We start from the raw sequence: 24,573 nt of genomic DNA, 5'->3' as shown, positions 1-24,573 counted from the left end.
TCTGCTTGGGGTTGTAACGTGAGGCAGGTTGATGTCAGCCCTGCTGTATTGGTTTAGTCTGTCAGGAACTATGTCTCTCCATCAGTTTCTCAGCGTTAGCACTATTGATAATGTGAGCTACGTAATTGTCTGCCGAGGGGTCTGTCCTCTGCATGGTGAGATATTTAGCAGCTTCTATGGGGGCTTCCCAGGTGGTGCTAGTGGAAAAGAACCTGCCCGCCAATACAGGAGATGTAACAGATGCGAGTTTGATCCCTGGGTCAGAAAGATCCCCTGGAGGAGGGCATGGCAACCCACTCCAGTATTCTTGCCTGGAGAATCCCATGGACAGGGAGCCTGGAGGGGTACGGCCCATAGGGTTGCAGAGAATCGGACACAACTGAAGCAACTTAGCATGCATGCATCATGTAAAGAGATTAGAACTGTGTCTGCAGGCAGGGAGAGGGCTTGAAGAAGCACAGACAGACACTTCAAGCCAGCTCCAAACTGGCACCTCTCACACAGCTACATCCTCTTAGCCAGAGCAACTCACAAGGCCAAGGCGTGGAGAAATGAACTCAGCCCTCCAATGGGAGGAGCTACAAGGTCATGTCCACTGGGGTGAATACAATAAAGAACGCAGAATCAGGGCCAATGTCGCAGTCAAGCTACCTTAATAGGTATTCACCAGAATATAGATGAAAACAGGTGCTTTCAGAAACATAACCATCTCGTGCTTCCTCTCCACTCTCCACAGTTTCTTGGAGTCACAGAGCTCTCAGCATATTGCGAAGGCTACTTTCTCAAAAACATGATGGTCCTTATTGAAAATGAAGCCTTCAAGCAGCTCCTATATGACAAAAATGGCGAGGGCACGGGCCAGGATGTGCTGCAGGACTTACAGAGGACGTTGGCCATCAGGATTCAGTCAATCCACTTGTCATCTTCCAAAGGTTCTGTTGTATGAGACGTCTGGTCCAGGGAATGTTCCCCGGGGACTTGCCAGTTCTGCTGCTGCGTTGGCTTCACACGAACCTACAAATCTCACCTGGCATCTGTTTTTGGCTGAGCCTAGGAGCTGCCTCTACTGCCTCAGCTGCTCTTGACAAAGCAAATGCAGCTCCCATGAGCTCGTGTTGAGAAACAAAGGACATGTCACTGGCCCACAGATCCGAGTGCACCCGGATCCAGAGGTAGAAGGCCGGGGGTCAGCCACGCCGGCCTCATCTGAAAGCCCCCCTGTGGCAGTTGGACACCCCTTGCCAAGGGTCTCTGTCCAGTGGGTGGACTGAGGACTAAAGGTCATTCAGGTTCCAGGCTGACAGTTGGAGAACTTCACCGTACTGACCCTGAATAGCATTATATTTATTACACATTAAGGACCTTAGTAGCTGCAGTTCCATAAGAGTCAACATGATAGCAAATTGGTGAGACTGTTACCAATAATGAAGACAAATTTTTAGGGGTGGGAACTTTTTAAAATGTTCATATAAAAAACCCCCAAACAGGGCAGCCTTGTAGTTTAAAATATATTTCTAAAAGCTTAACAGTTCATTTTCAACTTAATTGTGTTTAGGGATCTGTGTTTTGAGATTTCTTTTCTTTTTTGAAGAAAAAAACAGTAAGTAGCAGGTCTGTACTGTATAAACATGCATCTGACAAGATATTGCTGATATTCTACACAAGGTGAAATAATAACCTTGCCTTAGTGATCATGGTTACACAAAAGAGCTGCACTGCCAATAATTATCTCTAACTCAATAGTTGAAAAAAATCCTGCATGCTGATTGTGGTTTCGGGGTGAGAATAAAATCCCCCCACATTAAAAATTCACACATGCATTTGCATGGCCCGAACCTGTAAACTGTTATGTCTGTGCTTCATTTTTGCCAAGGTAAAAATGTCCCATCACTTCTTGCTAAAAGTCCATTTGGTGAAACTAACATATCCATTCCCTTCCATAGTTATGAATGTCCCTGAGATGCTGTTGCAGAAATGTGTTCATAGATGATGCTGCATAGGGGATGGGGGGCGGGGCACGTTGGAGACTTTACTATTAATCCCAGAGTTCTCTCTGTATTCTCAGAAGATGTTAATAGTTTGTTACTAGCCAGAGAATATGACTATGTTAGATTATTTTTAAAGATGAAAGATGTATGATAGGATGGATTCTCTCTGTATTCCGAGAGTGTACAGTATAGGGTTATCTATAATGAAAGTTTATATCGACAGGGTTCCGTTTGCTCTGCCATATATTATAAGCAGAAGAGATTAGTGAAGTGCCACAATATTCCAAACAATCTCTGAGTTGCTGCCTTTTCTTTCTTGTCCTTTCATTTGAAACCTAGATAATATGCGGTTAAAAACTAGGAGAATGACTCTTACCCTTTGGGATGGCAAAGTTTTGTTGATAAACATATTTCCTAGCATGCCTTTGGGAACTTGTGCACAGACCCCAGAGTCTAAAGGAGCTGCTGTTCAAACGTTGTACTAGCCCCCTGAGCTGTTGTTCAGAGGACCAAGGTCAAGTCCTGTTTCTTGGGTATGACCCATGGCGTACAGGGGCCACGTCCGTCTACAGTATTGGCTCTTCTCTGACGCTGATACAAGGCTTCTCTTCCACTTGGTCATTTGCAAACCTCCCCAGCCCCTACCATCCAATGAGGAAGGGGGAAAAAACAAACTGTCTACAGAGGAATCCAAGTTACAGATACACAGCATGTCCTGAGTCTTCGCTGTCTCTCACCTCCTCCTGTCCTCAGAGATGCTGCCTGGATGTTTCCTTAACTGCGCCTGACTTCCCTATGAATGTCTGATGCTAGCTCAGGGCCTTTGGGCATTGATTATGTACAGTAGCAACTCCTGATGGGCTTCTGTTATAGTTTGGTGTGCTTTCTCTGTCATTAAAAGAAATGATTTTCCCAAGCCGCGCATTGTTTTTATGGTACCTGTGAACTCGTACCCAGCTGTAGCCTAAGAAAGTCACTCAGTTAAGAAATCAGAAAAGATGACCCCGCAGGAAAAAAGTCAAGGGAAATGAAGGCGCTATCTAGAAGGCACAAGATAGGTGCTCGTGTCACTGAGCACCTTCCGCTCTGCCAACTAGAACTTGGCAATGGCACCCACTCCAGTACTCTTGCCTGGAAAATCCCATGGATAGAGGAGCCTGGTGGGCTGCAGTCCATGGAGTCGCGAAGAGTCGGACACGACTGAGCGACTTCACTTTCACTTTTCACTTTCATGCATTGGAGAAGGAAATGGCAATCCACTCCAGTGTCCTTGCCTGGAGAATCCCAGGGATGGGGGAGCCTGGTGGGCTGCCATCTATGGGATCGCACAGAGTCGGACATGACTGAAGTGACTTAGCAACCAAGCTCTAGCCCCCTGGGACTGCAGACACCTCTGGGTGCTACCCTTGGATTTCCTTCCCGTCAGGCAGAGGACATATAGGTGCCACTTGGAAGTACTTTTGCCTCCTGCAGTGAATACATCCACAGAGAGTGGAGTTCTGAATGTCACTTGCGTGCCTTGATCAAGATTTGGGAGGGGAGGGGTGGGAAGTGGAGAAAAACAGGTTGTCTCAACCTGGCATGCCCCACCCCAAGGGCCAGCATGAAATGATGTTTATGGATGGGGGTAGCATTCTGGGATTGGGGTGAGGGTCATGGAGGGTGAAAGTTCACCCTTGGGAGGTCAAACCAAGTCTCCAGCTGATCCCCTCTGGCTCCTGACCCAGCCCAGGTCTGGTGGAGAAGAGGACCCCTGCTGTACACACTGAGACCTCTGGGGAGCCAGGGAGAGGCCCAGGCAGTCCCATGGAGCCTGGGACAGTGAGGCCCAGTACACAGCAGACGTCACAAACACCTCTGGCAAGGGCTGGTCACCCCTGCTTAGCACTCGGCGTCTGTTTCTTCTTTAGGAAGCAACCCAAGCAACTGAGTGCCAGGGACCAGAATTCTGAGTCAGGCCAGGAGAACAGAAGGTCAGTTTAACTGTGCATCACCCTCTGTGTAGCATCAGTGTGAAGAAGGCATTTAATGTGTTCCTTTTGGAAGCTAAAGTGTCTGCAGCATTTGCCTTTCACTTGTCCGACAGGGGGCTTTTTCACTCAGTTCTTAGCCACTGTACAAGGGCCCCTTAGTATCTGGGGGAGGCAGGGGAGCCTCCCCACTGGCTACACAGCTCCGTGCACCCCTTCCGTTTGCAGTGAGAAATCACATGACTCCTGCACCTGCAGCCACGAGTATCAATACAAACGGCTCTACTTGGCTTCTGCTGCCCCCTCCCTCTCAGCTTGCAATGGTTCTTATATACACCAGGTTTGAGTGCCACCCATTCTCCCCTGAAGAAGGATTCTTCACCCAAATCGCACCAAGATAAAGGTGTGAGCTCCCAACACAAGAAGGCAGAAGCTGGAAGAAAGTGCGATCAGGCCACAGGTAAGGATTGGAGGAGATCTGCGAGCCTCTCCACCCCTGAGATTTCCTGGGAAGCCTCAGGCAAAAAGTATTAACTCCAGCTGGGTGATGTTTCACTCAGGGTTGTCTCATGTAGGCTGTTAACACACAGCACTTACTAACCTCAGGCTGTGTGCTCTGGGCATGGATATAGGGTAAGGATCCTAGGTGAGTCTTTGAGAAAAAAAATCTGTTTCAATCATCCTGGGGTTCCAACTCACCTCCCCCCGCCCCTCGCCTTACATATGCCAGCCTCAGTCCCAGCTCAGTGGTCAGAGATGTATTCACATCCTCCCACTCCTGACTCCCTTTCCCACCGGCCCCAGATGGACACCCTCCCCAACTGGGGGAGCATTTCCTGGGCTTGTTGGCCTCAGGGCTCAAGTCAGGGAGAAATTTCCCAGCTTCTCCACAGCACCAGGATCCAATGCAGGTCTGAAACCTGAAACCTTTGTGGTCTCAGCTGATTGAGCCCCTGATTCATTTTGAACTGGTGGACAAGTTACTGCACCATCTAGTTCTCATTTTCATCTTTTTTAAACTGCATTAAAAAAACAGCTAGTTAACAGGGTTGTTGGGAGGATATTAGAGAAGGTATTTTGACAGGGCTTCCACTTGCAGTAGCAGAGAAAAGGCGTTCTGAACTTCTGAGGCTGGGCAGAGAGAAGAGGAAACTGATAACTCACACAAGGAAGATTGACCTGTTTGCCATTTATTTCTGGAACTTTCTGCTGCAGTGTTCCCCCATGGTGGTTTATGATTCTCTAAGGTTTTGCTGCTCTTCCAGGGGCTGTGAGAAAATTGCACCAAAACAACTGTGTTGCAAATCTTGTTCCTAGGACAGTACCCTATGCAATGTCAGTGAGCAAGAAATGTTTAACTTAATGAAACCAAGCTCAACTAGATTTTCTTTCATGCCTGCACACTAGGTTGCTTCAGTTCAGTTCAGTCGCTCAGTAGTGTCCAACTCTTTGCGACCCCATGAATCCCAGCACGCCAGGCCTCCCTGTCCATCACCATCTCCCGGAGGTCACTCAGACTCACGTCCATCGAGTCAGTGAGCTCCTCTGTCTATGGGATTTTCCAGGCAAGAATACTGGAGTGGGCGGTCATTCCCAGGCAGCTCAGTGGCAAAGAATCCACCTGACAGTGCAGGAGTCGCAGGGGACATGGGGTTCGGTCCCTGTATCGGGAAGATCCTCTGGAGCAGAAAATGGCAACCCACTCCAGTATTCTTGCCTAGCAAATCCCAAGGACAGAGGAGCCTGGCAGGCTACACTCCATGCGGTCACAAAGTATCTGACACGACTGATCACAAGCATGAAATTCCTAAAGGAAACAAACTACTAGATATCACTGCCAAAAAAAACCCCAAGATCTCTGTCCGCATCAAGTCAGCAACTAAGCCCATGTCCTCTGCCGCCACTTGAGTGTAGGGACACTCATCCCCAATCCGTCCACCAGGAAACCTCCCCAGTGAGACTTCAGGCCACTCCTGTTCCTCCCAGCTGGCCAGTGCCTTGAATAAAGCAGCACGTGCCTTTCGACAGGGCCGTTACAGAAGCTGGTAGGATGCCTATTTTTTCACCCTCTTTAAAAATAACCCAGCACATTTTAAACTTCCTGCTTCATAGGAAAAAAAAAAATAGAACTCAAACTCAGCAATCACATTGCACATTAGTTCCCATTCCTGATGAGGCAGTCAGATAACAGAGCCCTGCAAAAGGACACATCTCTAAGTTTAGCTCTGAATATGAAAAGACTATCTGCCTGCGTGAATAGGCAATTAAAAGAGATGCCCTGATGTCGCTGATACGTTCTTTGGATGTTGCTTTTTGGAGTTAACCTTTGGATGCATTCTGAATTTTAATGCCATTGCAAATCTCTGGTACTCAGCTGCAAAGACAGGAGGCAGGTGGTACAACATAGGGGCTCCAGGCTGGCCACCAGATTTCACCTCTGGGCCCATTGCTGCCGTCAGCTGCTTGGGTGAGCTTGGCAGGGCCTCTTCTCCATTCTAAACCTGTTTCCTCAACTCAAAATGAGAGTCTTTCTGAGCTGATGTTCTGCTGGGACATGTCACACACACTCCTCTTACTACATTTACACATTAGATAGATAGATAGATATCTCAGAATGGTGGTGATGCTGTTTAAGTGTGATAGAACGTTCTGGGCTGCATGCAGGAGGACTTAGGGAAAAGGGACCTCAGAGTATGATGATGATGTCTTCTGTTAAAACAGGCAGGAAAGTAAAGAAGCCTTGCAACAAGGCTCCCAGGATTCCCAGGTGACTCAATGGCAAATAATCCACCTGCCAAGCAGGAGACACAAGTTCAATCCCTGGGTTGGCAAGACCCCCTGGAGAAGGAAATGGCAGCCCACTCCAGTATTCTCGCCTGGAGAATCCCATGGACAGAGGAGCCTGGCGGACTACAGTCCATGAGGTCTCAAAGAGTCAGACATGACTTAGCAACTGAGCACAAGCACAAACAAGGCCCCCAGGATATGTCACTATAAGGATGCGTCTCACCAGATCATGACCTCATGACTGCCATCTCCTTTTGTTTTCTTAACTTTTTGTTTTTCAATATAGATTCACAGGAAGTTGCAAGGAGAGTCCAGAGAGGTTCTGTGTGCCCTTCACCCAGTTCCCCCAGTGGGAACACCTCAAGGGCCTCCAGTATAGTATCAGACCTGGAAACGGCCATGGGCACAATGTGAGTTTATGGCCCTAAGCCATTTATGACGTGTTACGTGTGTTTAACCGCCACCACAATCATTATTCCATCCACACAAAGATTCCCCCTCGTGCTGCCCCTTTATAATCACTCCTACCCGCTTCCTCCACACACACCATCCTGAACCCCTGGCAACCACTGATCTGTTTTCCTCTGTAGTGTTGTCATCTTGAGAATGTTCTATAAGTAGAACCATATAATAAGTGGCTTTCTTCACTCAGGCACAATGCCCTTGAAATCCATCCAAGAATTAATATTGCGTGTGTCAAGGGTTTGTTCCTTTTGTGTTGCTCAGTAGTATTCCCAAGTGTCCCATCTCCTTTTTACCAAAAGCACAAGCGTGTCAGGAAGTATGGCAGTGAGACAGCTTGGCTGTGGCAGCTGCCCCTCTGGTCAGAGCTCCCAGGCGATGGTGTCTCCTGAGAGCTGGACACGACTGCCCCACCCCGCAGCGCTGAGGGAGGCTGTCCATGGTGTTAGTCCTACAGCTCCGTGTGGGTGACGAACCACTGAGAACCACTGCTCTCACTTGGGCTCACTTGGGTCTTTCAGCTCTGCAGGAAGGTCCTTCTAAGACTGACTGACTTTTCCCAGACATCTCACTGACAGTATTGGAAAAGGTTTCTCACACTCACTTTGTATATACATCACTGGGGATCTCATTGAAATGCAGGTTCTGATTCAGTGGGGCTAGGTCGAGCTTGAGATTCAGCATCTTGAACAAGCATGCTGCTGGTCCAGGGACCGCACTTTGAGTAGCAAAGGTGTAGAATGTGGAGATTCATCTCTAACATTTCCTGCTGCCAGACCAACCTGGGGCTTTTGTTCTATCACGTGGCCTTTCTGGAATTTCAGGAAGGCCAGGTGGATTATTATGAGCCTGTCTTTCTGACCCAGACCATGAAGACATCTAGTACATCTGGGGAAATCATTTCGAATTCTGTTTTTCTAGGTGGTTTCAGAATTATCCCTAAGGAATTATTTGCACAGAACTTCATACTACCCTCCCTTTTTCCTGATCTGCGTTGGGTCTAAATCAAATGTATTTATCTCACAGGTGTTTACTGATGTCGTACGATGCATAAGGGACTCTCCTCTCTGCCATCAAACACCCACCCTCTCCCTCGCTTTTCTTTTCCCTTTTTCCTTCAGGGCAAGTAGTAGAAGAAAAGGAGAAAATTTTTGTTTATTTTAAGGCTGTTTTATGAGGCCTCTTTCTGCACTCACAGAGACCCCTGGGAGTGGTTAGGGACCCAGGAGGATCAAGAAGGGAACAATCAAAGGCAGCTGTCCCTTCTGTGGTTCACTTGAAAACACTTTGATAGTGAAGAGGGAAGAGTGAAGCATCTGGCTGAGACGGCTGCCGGGTGACCTTGAGACTCCGACAGCATGTGCTGCAGGGGAGGGAGGGGGCAGGATTTCAACCATAATTCCTCCTCTTTCCTTGTCAAGGGAATGACTGCACTTTTTCAGCACTTCAAAGGCATCACTCTCATACATTAAATATCGTGGTTGGGGGTGGGGGGAAGCTCAGACACCATTTTCCATTGAACAAGTAATAAGGAACTACATAAAGTCTGTTTTCCTAGAAATTCCCTGGACCAGGGAGTGAGTGCCTGCCCCAGACGTGTGAGGGTTTCCGTTGACTGTTAAATTTAATGTGAGTCAGGTGTGTGGTGTGGTCACTCAGGAGAGTTAATCTGGGTCCAGGCTTCGTCAGTAGAAGCAGGATGGCTGGGATGCGGCTGTGATGGTTCTCTGTGCTCTGGAGGGATCCCTGCTGGAGCTGTGCGTCCAGTGAGGGCCTGGATGAATCAGGGTTCCCAGCAGCAAGCAACTTCGGCTAATTTAAGGCAAAAAAGGAATTTATTCAAAGGTATTATTTTTTTTCCCGAACTTATTTTTTTAATTGAAGGAAAATTGCTTCACAATACTGTATTGGCCTTGGCCATCCATCAACATGAATCAGCCACAGGTGCACATATGACCTCTCCTGCGTCCCACCCGCTCCCACCGCTTTAGTTGTTACAGAGCCCAGCTTTGAGTTCCTTGAGTCATGCATCAAATTCCCATTTGTTATCTACTTTACACATGGTAGTGAATATGCTCCCATAGATGATTCATGCAATTGTTGAGAGGGTTAGAGAAAGACGAGGCTTTTAGGAATAACTTACAAACCGTGACACAGAAAAGTCCTGACGAGGCCATTGCTGTCAGGGCTGCCAGCAGATACTGCGAAGGCAGGAATTGACAACGGCAGGTCTGCAGTTACCAGGGGCTTGATTTCTGTGACTACTACACCCACAAGCACCTGTACCATTCCTGCACCAGGAACTCAGCCTCCCTGAGATGCTCAGTGCTTCTGCCTCCATCTGCGAGAACAGTGTTTCAGCTCAGTGAAGCCCACTGCTGGAACCTGAGACATGGGACTGTGTCTGCGGTACAGGGGAGGCTGGGAATTTCAGTTCTTACTGCCGCATTAGGGAGACAGGACCTAAACCGTGGATTTCTACAAATAGAGAAAGATGATGGGTAGCCATGAAACGACAGGTGTCCCCTGCACGTAACGAGAGCCACAGAGAAACTGCAGCCTCATCAGAAGGAAATAATCGGACAGTGACAGAACAGCTGAAGAAGTGGGGCTGCTTCTCTCCATAGAAGAGAGGACTTGGGTGACCATCGTTGTCATCTTCTGAGGGAGAGATTTCATGCTGCTGCTGCTGCTAAGTCGCTTCAGTTGTGTCTGACTCTGTGCGACCCCATAGATGGCAGCCCATGAGGCTCCCCCATCCCTGGGATTCTCCAGGCAAGAGCACTGGAGTGGGTTGCCATTTCCTTCTCCAATGCATGAAACTGAAAAGTGAAAGTGAAGTCGCTGAGTCTTGTCCTACTCTTAACGACCCCATGGACTGCAGCCCACCAGGCTCCTCCGTCCATGGGATTTTCCAGGCAAGAGTGCTGGAGTGGGGTGCCATTGCCTTCTCCAAGAGATTTCATACACAAAAGGAATTAGCCACATTCAGTATGGCCACAGGTATTAGAGCTGTTCCAGTGATGGACTCTTCAAGCATTTCACCTAAGCACAAAAAAGAAATTTTAGAAGTCAGAACAAAGCCTTCTCAGGATGAATGACTTCTCTCATGAGGTAGTAAATTCCCCATCACCAGAAGCACTCAAGAAAATCCTGGCCCACCACTTGCTAGAGATTCAAGCAGTAAACAGAAGCAGGGTAGAGTTTAGAGGTCTCTTACAAGTCAGGGATTTTGCCCTAATTAGTTCTTTCCTTCTGATAGTAATTATCAATTTGGCCTTAAGAAAGAAATCAATCTTCATAGATCTTACATAGAATTTGATCTCCCGGCCTTTACTTTTTGCCAGGGCTTCATTTTATTAAAATCTGCCACCTTATTTATCCTTATACAGTTAGTGAGGTGGCAGATCTATTCATTAGTCTTACTTATCAAATACAGAAGGAAGAGAAATTTCTACCAAGCCTCACCAGCTGGAAAGAGAAAAAGTAGCTAGAAGCAGTTCAGTCACTGAAAAATGGGACTTCTTTTTAAAAGGGGTAAAGAATAGATTTCAGTAAAGCAATCAAGTTAGGGAGGGCCATTTTTTAAAGTAGAAAGATATCCAGGTGTGTGAAATCACATGTGTTAACGCCGCAACTCTTATGCATTTTTAAAGGCAGACTCAGAGAAAAACCATGAGTTGTGCATTAGTTTGGCCACGAGTCCGGGTAAGTGAGTTCCCCTGCCAGCCTCAGTCTTCTCACCTGCAGAATGGGAACATCAGGGGAATTCCCTGGTAGTCCAGTGGTTAAGACTCAGCGATTTCACTGCTGTGCACCTAGGTTCAGTGTCTGGTTGGGGAGCTAAGATCCTGCAAGCTGCATGGCATGGCCAAAAAAATTAAAATTAAGAAAAGAAAGAATGGGACTGTCACTGCATTGATGAAGCCAGAGGTGAGAGGCACTTTTGCAGCAGTGGGGGGAGTGAGGAGGAAGGTTCTGTCAAAATGCAGAATGCAGTGTTCACCAAGGGCTGGGCAAACAGGGAGATCAGGAGGTAAACTGGGGTTTGTCTACCCTGGCGCTGGTTGCCTCCGGTCTTATCACTCTCTGATCAGTTAAATCCAGCTCCCGCACAGGCTCGGGTCCCCAAAGGCCAGCAGTGACTCTGTCTGTCATCCAGCCCTGGGCAGCCTGACAGCTCCCCCCTTACTACACTGTTGAGTTTGAGGAGTCACCCACCAGATTCCAGTTGTTCACCCTCTTGACAGCCTCACTCCCTGGAGCCTCCGGGGACCCCTGCTCTGAGCTCTCAGGTAAGGAACCTTACTCTGTGAGTGTCAGTCGCTGTCACATTTCATCCCAGTGGTGGTGGTAGCGGCACCCAAGTTTGACACCTCTGTTTACTGCATCAGAGACACTTCTATGTGACCGAAATATCATTTTCAGTGCGTGGGAGAGTGGACTTTCCCCATTCCTTTATATTTCATGTTCTTCTCTTATATCTTTGCAGAAATTGGCATGACAGGATGGTGTTGGTTTTAGAGAATGGTTTTTTGACAGATAAACGATCACCACAGCAAATCATTTACATTCCTACCATGGAAAGACATTCTGCATGTATATAAACATGAAAACAGGTAAAATCCAGCATTGCTCTGACTTGGACATTATAGTAAGATCAAACCCTCATTCAGCTTTCATCATGTGGCAGATACTATACCAAGTACTTTATATGCACTATCTCAGTCCTCACCATGAACCCTACCTGATAAGGATCTGGGTTTCCATCTTACACATGGGAAAACTGAGGCACAGAGAGCAAAGCTGGAAGGCAAGTGCAGGGAACTCCTTGGTGGTCCAGTGTCCAGGACATCACGCTCCCAAAGCAGGGGGCTCAGGTTTGATCCCTGGTCAGGGCACTAGATCCTACATGCCACAGCTAAAACCCGGTGCAGCCAAATAAATAAATAAATATTTCTAAAAATAAATAAATAAAAGGTAAGTGCAGAGCTGGGCTGCGGACCAGGGCTGATCTGACTTCTAAGCAAGCCCACACCTCTTCATTTATTGCCTTCTATAAAGAGAGCTGGGGAAAGCATGATGCTTCTCTCCTCCCCAGTGCTTTAAAAATGACCATTCAGATAACTATTCGAAAGAGGAAGAAAAAGCCTTATGGGCTAAGACAGAGGTTAATCGTGTATATCTATGGTGAGCTATTAGTCCAAGGTCAGCTGCTTCGGGATGTAGTTTTGTGAGTTTTGTTTCGTGGAGAAAGGAGTGTTGAGTGCTATCAGGGTTTTGATCAGATCAGCCAATATTTCATGGGTATTGATTTCACTGGGGACAGAGAGGAGTATGATGGGTCCCTCAAGGTGCTCCCTGACACACAGGCACAGCCTGGGCACCAAGTTACTGCCTGGCCGATTCCGTGCAAAGTGAGGTGGTGAGAGGTGGGCAGACAGCCTCCAGGGACCCACTACCCCAGGATCGACCCCATGCCTCTTTGGCAGATGGGTCACCAGTTGTGATCATGCTTTGCCGGGCAATGGGTCAAACAGGAGACGTGATTGGCCCATTTATGCCTCTGAGCCCGCCCCTTTCCCAATTCAGAAATATGACTTTTATTGGGCCAAGGTCCCACTGACCTAAGTCTCCAGCCTTGTGGATAAATAGAAAAAGCATCAGAGGGAAAGTTTCTTGAAGGCTGACTTCACCCCCAAAGAGTTACTCAGTGATGGAGTAACTTCCCATCACTTCCCCAGGGCACATACCTATGAAGCATCTTCTGGCTTCCAAGACTCTGTTACTGCAGGACATGGGGAGCAGAATGTGGTTGTGTTAACACAGAATTGGATTTATTCCTCTTTCCATGCACAGGGAACAATCTAAATTTGGGAGTTTGGGGTTTGAGTCTCTTGTTAAAGCTGAGAAAGGCTTCAAAGACTCAACTGCTTCTTAATGGTTTTTCGGTTGTTGTTGTTGTTGTTGTTTTATTTGGCTGTGCTGGGTCTTAGTTGCAGCACTTGGGATCTTCAACCCTCATTGCAGTATATGGATCTAGTTCCCAGACCAGGGATTGAACCCAGGCCCCCTGCATTGGGAGCTTGGAGTTTTAGCCACTGGACCTTCAGGGAAGTCCCTAGGGCTTTCTAAACGAGGAAAGGCTCACAGAGCCTGCGGTTGAAGGCCCCCTTTATTCCCTCCACGGCAGCGCAGCAACCAGACTCCTTATCTGACTTCCACCTGGAGGACAAGAGACTTGTTTGCTCCCAATTGCTAGGACCGCCTTGAACATGAATTTTGCTTTTGGCTGCAACCTTTCAGAAGCACCTCAAGAATAAACCACCAGAAGCTCCTCACACTTCCACAGGCACCCGAGGTTTTTCATGGCTGTTCTTTGTTTTGTTTTTGTAATAGACCAGCTGGAACCGAGGAGAAGGAAATGGCAACCCACTCCAGTATTCTTGCCTAGAGAATCCCGTGGACAGAGGAGCCTGGTAGGCTGCTGTCCATTGGGTCGCACACAGTCAGATACAACTGAAGCGACTTTGCATGCATGCATGCATTGGAGAAGGAAATGGTAACCCACTCCAGTATTCTTGCCTGGAGTATCCCAGGGACAGAGGAGCATGGTGGGCTGCCGCCTATGGGGTTGCACAGAGTCGGACACGACTGAAGCGACTTAGCAGCAGCAGCAGTAGCAGCTGGAACTGAAACATCGTTCTGTTTGTCCCATTTCCTACTGTACAGCATCTTCATCTTCAAAATATCTGTGTTTGGGGGAACAAGAGCAGACTGAGAAAGCCCAGCAAGTGCTTTTTTTTAAAGTGAAATAGGGAAATAAGTAAATAACTGATGTCCAGGCAGCAGAAAGTCAGGACGTTGGACAACATCAAATCAGTGGTTCAGGGTTGAACTGCAGGGAAGGGTCCTCAGTGGCAGCCTGGGGTTAGACAGACTGGCCTTTGTGACTTAGTGTATGGGGGTCACCTCACTACTTGATCGATTGTGTTGATAGAGGGTCATGGATGCAGGCAGGATGCAGCATGAGCTGAGGTTGTGTATCATTGGGTGGGAACTCAGTCACTTCAGTCGTGTCTGACTCTTTGCAACCCCATGAACTGCAGCCCTCGGGGCTCCTCTGCCCATGGGATTCTCCAGGCAAGAATACTAGAGTGGGTAGCCATTCCCTCCTCCAGGGGATCTTCCCCACCCAGGGACTGACCTTGTATCCCTTCTATCTCCTGCATCGGCAAGCAAGTTCTTTACCACTAGCACCACCTGGGAAGCCCATGTTTGGGTAAAATCCTTTAATTGTCCAGTGAGGAAGGTACAGTCTGGCTCCTTCTCCTTCCACTGCTGCTTCTGCTTGGAATGAGGGAAAGAGCCCAGGAGAGAAGTAGACACCACTGGCTCCACCCAGCCCTACACTCCACTCCCTCTGGCCGTTATTGGCAACTGTGGGCAAGTCAGAGGGCTCTCTGCTTGACCTCTGCTTCTCTGTCTGTGCAAGGATAGGTAGCTTTCTCTAAAAGACGTGCTCGACTTGACTTCCTTGCTTCTCTGAGTGGGCTTCTCAGACAGTAGCATCAGCTTCACTGGGAGTTTGCAGGAAATGCAGAATCTCACCACCACCCCAGACCTACAGCCCTGGACTGTGCATTGTTCCCAGGTAACTGCTGAGTTGGAGAAGGAAATGGCAACCCACTCCAGTGTTCTTGCCTGGAGAATCCCAGGGATGGCGGAGCCTGGTGGGCCGCCGTCTATGGGGTCGCATAGAGTCGAACACGACTGAAGCGACTTAGCAGCAGCAGCAGCAACTGCTGAGTACTTTGGGGTCTGAGATACTGCTCTGTCCTCCCAAGCCGTTGTGACTGCATCAGGCATCTCGCAAAGGATACCCCAAAACATGCCTGAAAAGACCATCTATAGATGTCAGGACTTGGGGGGCAGACCAGGGAGGGATGTGGGAGAAGACTTTTCATAATGTTTTCTTTGTTCAGCTGTTACAAGTTGTTCTAAGACCTCCATGTTCTCGGAGACATTTTCTAATAGTCACTTGTGCATCCTTTCGCTGCCAGTCACTTCTCCCTGACTAGAGGTGTGAGATGTTTTTCAAGCCCGCTGCGAATGTCTGGTAAATTGCCTTCCCTGCTGAGTGGCTTTTATTTCCTGCTGTGTCTCACCAGGGGACACTGTGAAGAGAGCTTTGAAACACCACATATATTATTAAATATAAGCAGTCACCCTTTCCAGTCACCTGTTTCTGATGACAATGTAAGAATTAGTTTCTTTAGCAAGCATTAGATATAAGTCAGTCCATTCTGGGGAGAGATGACACAGAAAGCTAAGGGCATTTTTTAAAACCACATACGCATGCATCAGATTGGCCAAAAGCAGCTTGTGTTCCAAGTGGGACAGAGAGGCCACTCAATGGGCAGGAGCAGAGAAGGGGATTAAGGGAAAGAAGTGTGAATGGCTTGAAAGAGGATGTTTCAAGTGTACATGGGCAGAGTGAATGGGGCTGACTGAAACGTCTTCCTTAGAAACATCCTTTGAGAGCATAAAAATTAGAACAAGAAACTATGGTGTTTACCGACAGCCCCAAACTCCTACGATTTCAGCCTTTAGATTATGTCTCTATATACCTGTTAATGAAACATGATCTTTTTGCTTTTTTGCAAAAAGCAAGTCTTTTCGTCCAAAGGACATCAAGGCCCTGCCTAAAAGGCAGTGTGGAGAAGGAGTATTGGTCAATGATCCAGATAAGCAAAGCCAACCTCCCACCCCAACTACCTCTGTACACAAACCGTCATCGCAGACTTCTCCAAAACTATCTGACCCGGGCACCAGCCACGCATGTGACTGGGACTTGGTTTAGCAAACCGCCTGCCTGTGACACCCTCCACTTACTCTATGACGGAGGTTCTCAGCGAGGGGAGGGGGCTGTGAGCTTCCCCCCCGGGGATTTAGCGAGGTCTGGAGATATTTTTGGTGTCACAGCCGAGGGAGGGGGTGCTGCTGGCATCTAGTGGCAGAGCTGGGATGCTGCTAAACCTCCTTTGAGGCACAGGACAGGCTCCACGGCAGAATCATCAGACCCTAAATGTCTTCAGTGTTGAGGTTGAGAAGCTCTGTTCTGGGAAGATGGGTTTGTGTTTCTATTCGCTGCTCAGCACGGCGGTGTTGAAGGAATCTGGGTCAGAACTTCCTTCCATAGTTTCTTGGGTCACAGGCAAGTCTGCATGAACAGACTCTAGCGATGAGCCGAGATGGCTCCAGACCCTACCACCAGGTTCGGCCACCTCAGCTATGTCACCACAGGGCCTCGTGGGAGGGCAGAGCCCCCTCATTTACATTGTAGTCTCCAAGGGGATTTCTGAGGTTTAGCTTCTTCCAATCCTGGTATCTTGGCATAGATGGAGGCCTCTGGGAGGTCAAGAGAAATCCAGGTCATATCCATTTTGGAAGCTCCAAGTATAAAAATAAAGAAAGGCAGAAACGAGATTACAAAAATACCAATTAATTTTAAATACTTGCATATAAGGAATTAATATTTCTACCCCTGAATAATAGAATGCAATATACTTGTGCTCTTCACAATATAACTACAATATTTATAAAATTCATATGTTATTTCAGAGTGCCCTGCAAACAAGGTTGTCCCATAATAGGACACAACCTTATAAGTGGACAGTGAAAGTCTTTTCTTCAGTCTTGTCGGTCTGTAGCTCTAAATATACTTTACTTGGAAAATATTAAAGATCTAAATGTACAGCTCTTTGAGGTTATGTCATTAGCAGCAAAAGTTCAAAGACAGAAAATAATAGTTAAAACATATAAAAGCTTACCTATGTATGTATGTATCTGTGTAGCTATATACTTATGGTCAATGCATATAAATACTGGATGGCCTAGGTAGTATTCTGAGTTAAATCAATAATAAATGAATATCCTATGTTGTTTTCAATTCCATTTTACAGAAGGGAAAACTGAAATGGAGTGAAATCAAGTGATTTTCCAAAGGTCACATACTTTACGAACTTGAGGTATGTTCGTAGAATCAGGTATGTAAGTAAACTCAGGATTCAGGCTGAGGGAGGTGGACTCTGGAGGCCACACCCTTAAGTCTTTGATACACAGCCTCTCAAAAGGAAAGACATGGGCTCAAGAAGATGTGCAGAACCATTGAATGGCTTTAGAAAGCATCAGCGTGACTGATGCTAGCAGTACAGGCGCCGGAGTCAGACAGATCTGAACTCAAATCCTGATTCTGATCCTTGTTAGCTATGTGGCCATGGGCTTCTTACTTCATGTAAAGCCGGTTTCCTCTGCTGGAACATGGGCAAAGTGGTCTCCATGTGTCCAGTGAAGCTGTGTTGGGATCTGAGAATTAGCATAGGGGTACAACAGGGTGCACAGCTGTGTGATGGTAAAACTGAAGCTCAGAGAGAGCAAGTTGGTTGCCCAAGGTCACACAGCAGTCTAGTGACAGGCCTCTGGACACCTGGTCCAGCATTCTTGACACATCAGCAATTCTCAGTTATTTCACATAGCCGGTCCCCCCATCCCCAAATAGTGTCGTTCTGAAGCTTCCCATTTCAGGGCTGCAGATAGGCTCTGCTCACCTGCAAGTCTGGGCTGTCCTACGTGGTGGTTCATGCCAAACTGGGTGAAGTTGTTGTTCAGTTGCTAAATCGTGTCCAACTCCTTCACTATCTCCCAGAGTTTGCTCAAATTCATGTCCATTGAGTCAGTGATGTTATCTAATCATTTCATCTTCTATCACCCCCTTCTCCTCTTGCCCTCAATCTTTCCCAGCATCAGTGTCTTTTCCAATGGGAAATGAGAGATCGCAATTAGAGATGCTTCGTTTCAAGAACAAGTCCGGGCAAAGAATGCTCAAGCTCCAGGCACAATCCTTGAGTGGCCACTAGATGGAGCCACACTTCCACATTCAGGGGGCTCTCAAACTGTCTCCAGAGGAGTGATAGAGGAGTCTTGCGTGTTCACTCACTCACTCATTCACTCAGTAAATATTAACTCAGTACCTACTCTGTGCTAGGCAGGGTGATACAGCAGTGAACACTGCACTAACAAACCCTGTAATTAGAATCTGATAACTCTGTTTTAATGTTTCATAACTAGGCAACAACTACGTCATTCTACTCACTTCATCCTTAAGAGGGCTCCAGGATGTCATGCTTCCCCTTCTTATTCAGATATTCACTGGGCTTGTCTTCTCCTCCAAGCTCTGGGAGTCCTAAGATGGATCACTCTCTGGTGAACAAGTCAAACACGGGCGTTCAACTTGACCTGTGTGATGGCTTATGTTTGCCAGAGGCTGTCCAGAGGAGCCCAGAACTTGCCTTTAAATGTGTCCAGGACCCTTTAGAGTCAAGTCATTTCTCTGTTGGCATCCTGAAGCAGGGATATCAAAACTTTTGCCCCCCTCCATCCTTTCTCTGCTTCTTGTGAGCAACTGGATCCGTTTCCCAATCCTTGTTCTCGTGACAATGGAAATAGGGTTCTGTCTCCTCAGAAACCTGTCTGAATGCCACCAGGTGGGACTTGAGATGGCTGGGAATGTGACTGATTTCTTTCACCCGGGGCTTTGGTGGCGCTTCCATCTTCCCAGGGTGCACATTCCTGCCTTCCTTTCCAGAAGGGGCTGTGCGGGTGTGAAGGGAGCCACCTAAGAATGAAGTTGGAAGACTCAGGCCCTGACCCGATATCTTAGATCAGTCACATCCTTCTTCTGGGTCTCAGTCTTCTCATCTGTGGTAAGTTAAACACAGCCACCAATTCTTTACAGACCCTCCCATCAGCAGATGGTGGCTTTTCCCGCTTCCCTCCATCCCTCCTCGGCCTTGCTCTAATCCATATAGCATCATCTCCCCCTAGGTTAGCCATACGGTGGCCTCCTGATGGTTTCCCCACATTCACTTGGTCCCCCAGCACACATTCTACACACCGGAGACCAGATGACATGAAAACGTTAAGTTACATGCACCCTTTGTCTGTCGTATGCCCCATGACAGCCCCCAGCCTTCCTTATCATCAGCTGCCAAGACGGTCGCCATCAGGCTGCCCCCACCTCTCCACCTGTCTCCTCCTGTCCACTCTGCTCCAGCCTCACGTCTGGGATTGGAACCTCAGTACTGCACGTCTGGTCACCTGGAGAGAGCAGAAAACCAAGGTAGGACTGGAGTTAGCAAGCTTATGGGATTGAAGTTTCAACTTAAGACAAACAGTGAGGTCTTACCCAGGACCTTCCTTTCTTTCCTTAGGAAAGAAAGGGTTTTCTTTCCTAAGAGGTAGAGATGGTGGTGGCATCCAGAAGGGAGGGTTTGGGAAAATGCAGAGTTTCGGTGCAGGCTAAGTGGTCAGAAACTTCAGCTGTCCCTCAGCATCTGGACGGGGAACCAGGTAAGTGAGTGGGCATCAGGCCGCCACAACCACATTCACTTGCACTTCTCAGTTTCCCCTTGATTTTGCACCTCTGGTCCTCCATTAGGGTGTCAACTCCTCTTGCGGGGAGGACTATGGTATATTCATCTTTGTAGCTTCCTGTCTCTCAGACAGAGCTCTGCACAAAGATGTCAGAGAAAATGGTTTTAAAAAAAAAAAAATAATAATGATTCCAAGCTATTTGTTTATTTATCTGGCTGCATTGGGTGTTAGCTGCCACACATGGGATCTTTGTTCTTTGTTGTGGCATGTGGGATCTTTAGTTGCAACGTGTGGACTCTTGGTTACAGCCTGTGGGATCTAGTTCCTTGACCAGGGATCAAAATGGGGCCCCCTGCGTTGGAAGAATAAAGTCTTAGCCACTGGACCACCATGGAAATCTCAGAGAAAACATTTTATGAATGTCCTGAGCATCAGTTCTTCCTGCCAGCCCACTGCTGGGAGCAGTGTCTCAGTTTCTCTTCTAAAGAACTCTCCTTTTCCCCACTCTCACCCACATGCTCCACGTAAGAGCTGACTCCCTCCCTGGCTCCAGAGCTGGACACATGCTCAGCTCTAACCAAACAAAACATCACCTTCTCCTGACTACAGTGACTGGTTTAGGAGTGGACAAGTGACCATGTCAGAACCAAGGAGACAAATGAGACAGAGAAGCAGAGTTTATAAAGGCAAGTGCTTTTCTGTTAGGACAGCAAGTAGTACAACCTGGAAACTGCTGAAGGCCTGGAATTAGCTAAATGCATTGCAAAACAGAGACAGAAAATAGGAGAGAGGTCAAATCCTGATGATATGGGTTAAGCCCCTGGATCCAGCTCAAGTCTGAAGTCATTGCATCCTTGAGTCGTCAGAGTATGTAAATTCCATTTCTTGCCCAAGTCAATTAGAGTTTGGTTATCTGTCACTTGCATCTAGAAGAGTTCTGACAGATAAATGAATGAATGAAAAATCTACCAGAAAACTTGAGGCATAGAGGAAAAGATTCTGTGCTAAAAGTCAGGATGGTATGTTGCTGTTTACTAATTATGTGACTCTAGGCAAGTTGCCTGATGTCTGTGGACTTCAGTTTAGAACTCTGATAATCATTCACTTGGGACTTCCCTGGTGGTTCAATGGTAAAGAAGCTGCCTGCAATGCAGGATACCTGGGTTCAATCCCTGGGTTGGGAAGATCCCCTGGAGGAGGAAATGGCAACCCACTCCAGTATTCTTGCCTGGAGAATCCCCATGGACAGAGGAGCCTGGCAGGCTATAGTCCATGGGGTCCAAAGAGTTGGACATGACTGAAGCAACTGAGCAAGCCAGCAAATCATTCATTGATTCAACAAATATTAACAGCATTTATTGTTCCAGGCACCATGCTAGGTATTGATTGGCTCTACTGTAGTAACAAAGCCCTGATGGTTCCTATTTTCATGAAAATGAAAAGTTCAGTTCTAGAAAAAATAAAATTGATTGTGTCATGGCAAAATCTGTTTGCAGTAGAAGTCTCTAGCACTTAGCAACTGGTAGCTATTATCCTTCCATTCCTTGTCAGCTAACTAATATTGTAGGGTTAGCCTAGTATAATGGGTGTAGGGGTACCATGCACTTCACTTCCTTCTCTGGCTTAGGACCAATCAGAAATCATGTTTATGAGCCTAATTATACCCAGCACTGAGCTAAAAGGTGTAATGACAGCCTTGCATGGGCTTGAGTCCAATCTTCTGGGACCTTTAGCTCTAAGAATAGCCAACATGCTACCAAGTATATTTTTTTCTGGCCTCTGGCAAAGAGGCTTTTCTGAGTTAAATATGCTCATCAGTGTTCCCAAGAATCAAGCTTAGAAATGGAACTACTTAAGCATGATCTCTTTCAATTCTTTTATAAGGAACTAATAATGCCAACTGCAGTTGGATTTTCAATCCTAAAGGGAATTCACAGCTTGGGTTGAAGTGGCAGAATGTCAGATCTAAAACCAGTAAAAAAAAGTGTCAGTTCAGCAGGCCCAAGGTAGCTAGAGCCATACTCTACCTTCTATTCTTTATTTACTCATTTAACAAATACTTATCAAATACCCACTCTGAACCAGCACCATCATGGAGCAGCAGCTGTCTCATGATAAGGCAGCCCCAGAGTGAATGAATCCAGAGGCAACTACTCAAATACGAGCCCACTCCTGCATACCAGGTGTGTACACCTAAGCGCAGCCAGATGCTAATAAGTCAGTCTTTACTAATAAATCAGCTCATGTGCTCTGGTCTAAATATAGCCCAGGTTCTTGCCTGTTCCCATAATTATTGCTGCATTTTAAAATGACCTCAAAGCTTAGTGGTTGGGTACTGAATGCTACTGAACTGTACACTTAAAAATGGTTAAAATGGTAAATTTTATAGTATATTTAACCACAATAAATTATGGAAGGATTAAAAAAAAACTTAAGGATTTGAAGCAACCATTTAACTACGCTCACAGATTCAGGGGAGAGGGGTCAGAATCGGGGGCAAGGCACAGTGGGGAGGGCTCATCTCTGCTCCACATGGTCTGGGTCTCAGGTGGAAAAACTCAAAGGCAGAGAGGAGGGGCTAGTGTCTGTGAGCTGGAACCACCTGAAGGCTCTTTCATTTCTGTGTCTGGCTTGACTCAAAAACTAGGACTGTCTAATGGGGCACCTACGTGTGGCTTCTCGATGTGGTTTGGCTTCCTGGCAACATAGTGGCCTCAGGGTAGTCAAACTCTTTATATGGCAGCTCAGAACTCCAAACATAAGTGTCTCATGAAGGGAGAAAAGGCAGAACTTGCATCCTATTCATGACCTAACCTTGGAACTTCTGTCATGCTGTATATTGGTCACAGCAGTCATAAGCCTATCCAAACTCAAGGCTGGGGTGGGTAGAGCTAGACCCCAGGTTTTCATGGGGGAGCATCAAGAACACATGGTGGAAAAACACGTCTGAAGGAAGATATTGTTGCAGTCATTTCTGAAAAAATACAACCTGTCATACCACCTTTAAAAATGGGCCAAAAGCAGGGCACTTCCCTGGTGATCCAGCAGCTAAGACTCTGTGCACCCAATGCAGGAAGCCTGGGTTCAATCCCTGGTTAGTGAACTTGATCCCACATTCTGCAACTAAGTGTTCGAATGCAGCTGAAGATCCCATGTGTCACAACCAGGACCAGGCACAGCCAGATAAGTAAATAAATATAAATAAAAGTTTTTTTTTTAATAAAATGGACCAAAAGCAAAGAAGCTACAGAGGAATCGGTTTAGACAAACAGTCCTGGAAGAGATGAACACATACTCAGCCTACCCTAGGGATTAGCAGTTCATGCCTGAGAGGATCCCTCCCGGGGCTGGGCAAATTCCAAGGGGGTCCAGCTGAATGTACCGAGTTGCTGGTGTCTAGTTGTAGTTCTGCCAGTCCCTAACTGAGTGTGGTCTCATGGTAGTAAGGCTAGTAATTCACTGCTGAATTTCCTCACCTTTAAAATAGATGGGGAGTTCCCTGTTGACCTAGGGGTTAGGATTTGGGGCTTTCACTCCTGCAGCCAGGGTTCAGTCCCTGGTCAGGGAACTGAGATGCTGCAAGGCACATGGTGCAGCCAAAATATTGGAAAAAATTAAATGGAGGTAATTTTTCATCATGTTTCATCAATATTGTTGCAAAACCAAGCAAACTATAGTATGTGAGGAAAATGTGTTGCAAACTGCCCACAAATTGACCCCATATGTGGACAGCCCATTCTGACAATAAAACTGGGGCAGAGCATATGCTGCCGGTTTTCTTTGCGACCATTCTCTCCATAGCAACCACCCTCCTGTTTTGCTTGCCAGTCTCAGATGTAGGGAAGAGAGATGAAAACTCAGAGAGGGCAAGTGACCAAGAGAGGGTCACACAGCCAAGAAAATCAGCTCTTGAAAATATCTACCTACCTGATGACTGTCCTGCCAGTTTTTCCCCAGCACACAGCCTCATTTCTGCTCCCCACCCTGAACTAGTCTCACGGTGCATTGAAGGTCAGCAGCTACAGAAGCCCATCATGATTTAATTCTTGTAGAGGTAGATGGCAAGTGTCCATAGTGTGTGAAAGTGTTAGTTGGTCAGTCGTGTCTGACTCTCTGCAACACCATGGACTGTAGCCCACCAGGCTCCTCTGTTCATGGGATTTTCCAGGCAAGAATACTGGAGTGGGTTGCCATTTCCTCCTCTAGGGGATCTTCCCAACCCAGGGATCAGACCCAGGACTCTCGCATTGTAGGCAGATTCTTTACTGTCTGAGCCACCAGGGAAGCAAGTGCCCATGGTAAGTGCCAATTTGTAATTGTCAGTATCCTAGCTACTTGCTAGCTGTGTGGCCTTGGGAAGGATAGGATTCCCCCTAAGATCTCCCACAAAGGGTTAAGAAGTTACCAAGGTTACATAAGGCACTTAAAATGGTGCCTCCTGTATATATCAAGCACTTTGTGTTTGCTGCTGCTACAACCACTACCTTGTACTTAGTATATAAGTAACATGCAAGAATGTAATGAAATGTAATGGCTGAACTATCTCCTTGAAATGATAATTCATTTGGAATTCCCTGATCATCCAGTGTAAGGCTGGAGCTTTCACTGCTCTGCCGAGCTTGGGGAACCAAGATTCCACAAGCACTACCGCCCGGCCAGAGAAGGAAAAAAAAAAAAGTTCATTTTGGAGAAAGCTTTTAAAAACAAACCTAAAACCTCTACCATTGTCAGCTCTGAGAATATGGAGGCAAAATAAAGGTTGGTGTAAATCTGGCTCTGACCTTTACAGTTCCAATTTATTCATTCATTACTCCCACGAAACCCGCAGACATCGTCACGGATGTCTTGTAAAACCCATTCACACCACCGTACACTGCAGGCTAGCCCTCGTGTACTCCTAACCCCGCTGCCTCGGATACCAAATCTTTCCC

At 47.0% G+C, this 24,573-nt stretch overlaps 1 protein-coding gene and 1 long non-coding RNA gene across 2 annotated transcripts in view; one reads left to right on the top strand and one right to left on the bottom strand.

Moving 5' to 3' along the window:
• The window catches only part of ABTB3 (ankyrin repeat and BTB domain containing 3), a 327,499-nt gene extending 324,595 nt beyond the window's left edge, over positions 1–2,904 (top strand). The window contains exon 17 of the mRNA XM_055574802.1: positions 737–2,904. Coding sequence (XP_055430777.1) covers positions 737–946 — 210 coding nt within the window. The 3' untranslated portion in view covers positions 947–2,904. The remainder of the gene's footprint in view (positions 1–736) is intronic.
• A 17,555-nt stretch (positions 2,905–20,459) lies between these two features.
• LOC129647843 (uncharacterized) lies at positions 20,460–24,546 on the bottom strand. The gene is made up of 3 exons (XR_008712540.1): positions 24,424–24,546; positions 23,570–23,911; positions 20,460–20,579 (listed from the first exon to the last, which is right to left on the bottom strand). It is a non-coding gene; the product is annotated as an uncharacterized LOC129647843 (long non-coding RNA).
• Between the last annotated feature and the right edge of the window lie 27 nt (positions 24,547–24,573).

The sequence above is a fragment of the Bubalus kerabau genome, chromosome 1 (genome assembly GCF_029407905.1).
Source record: "Bubalus kerabau isolate K-KA32 ecotype Philippines breed swamp buffalo chromosome 1, PCC_UOA_SB_1v2, whole genome shotgun sequence".
NCBI lineage: Eukaryota > Metazoa > Chordata > Mammalia > Artiodactyla > Bovidae > Bubalus > Bubalus kerabau.
This window is presented reverse-complemented; position numbering and strand designations above follow the sequence as displayed.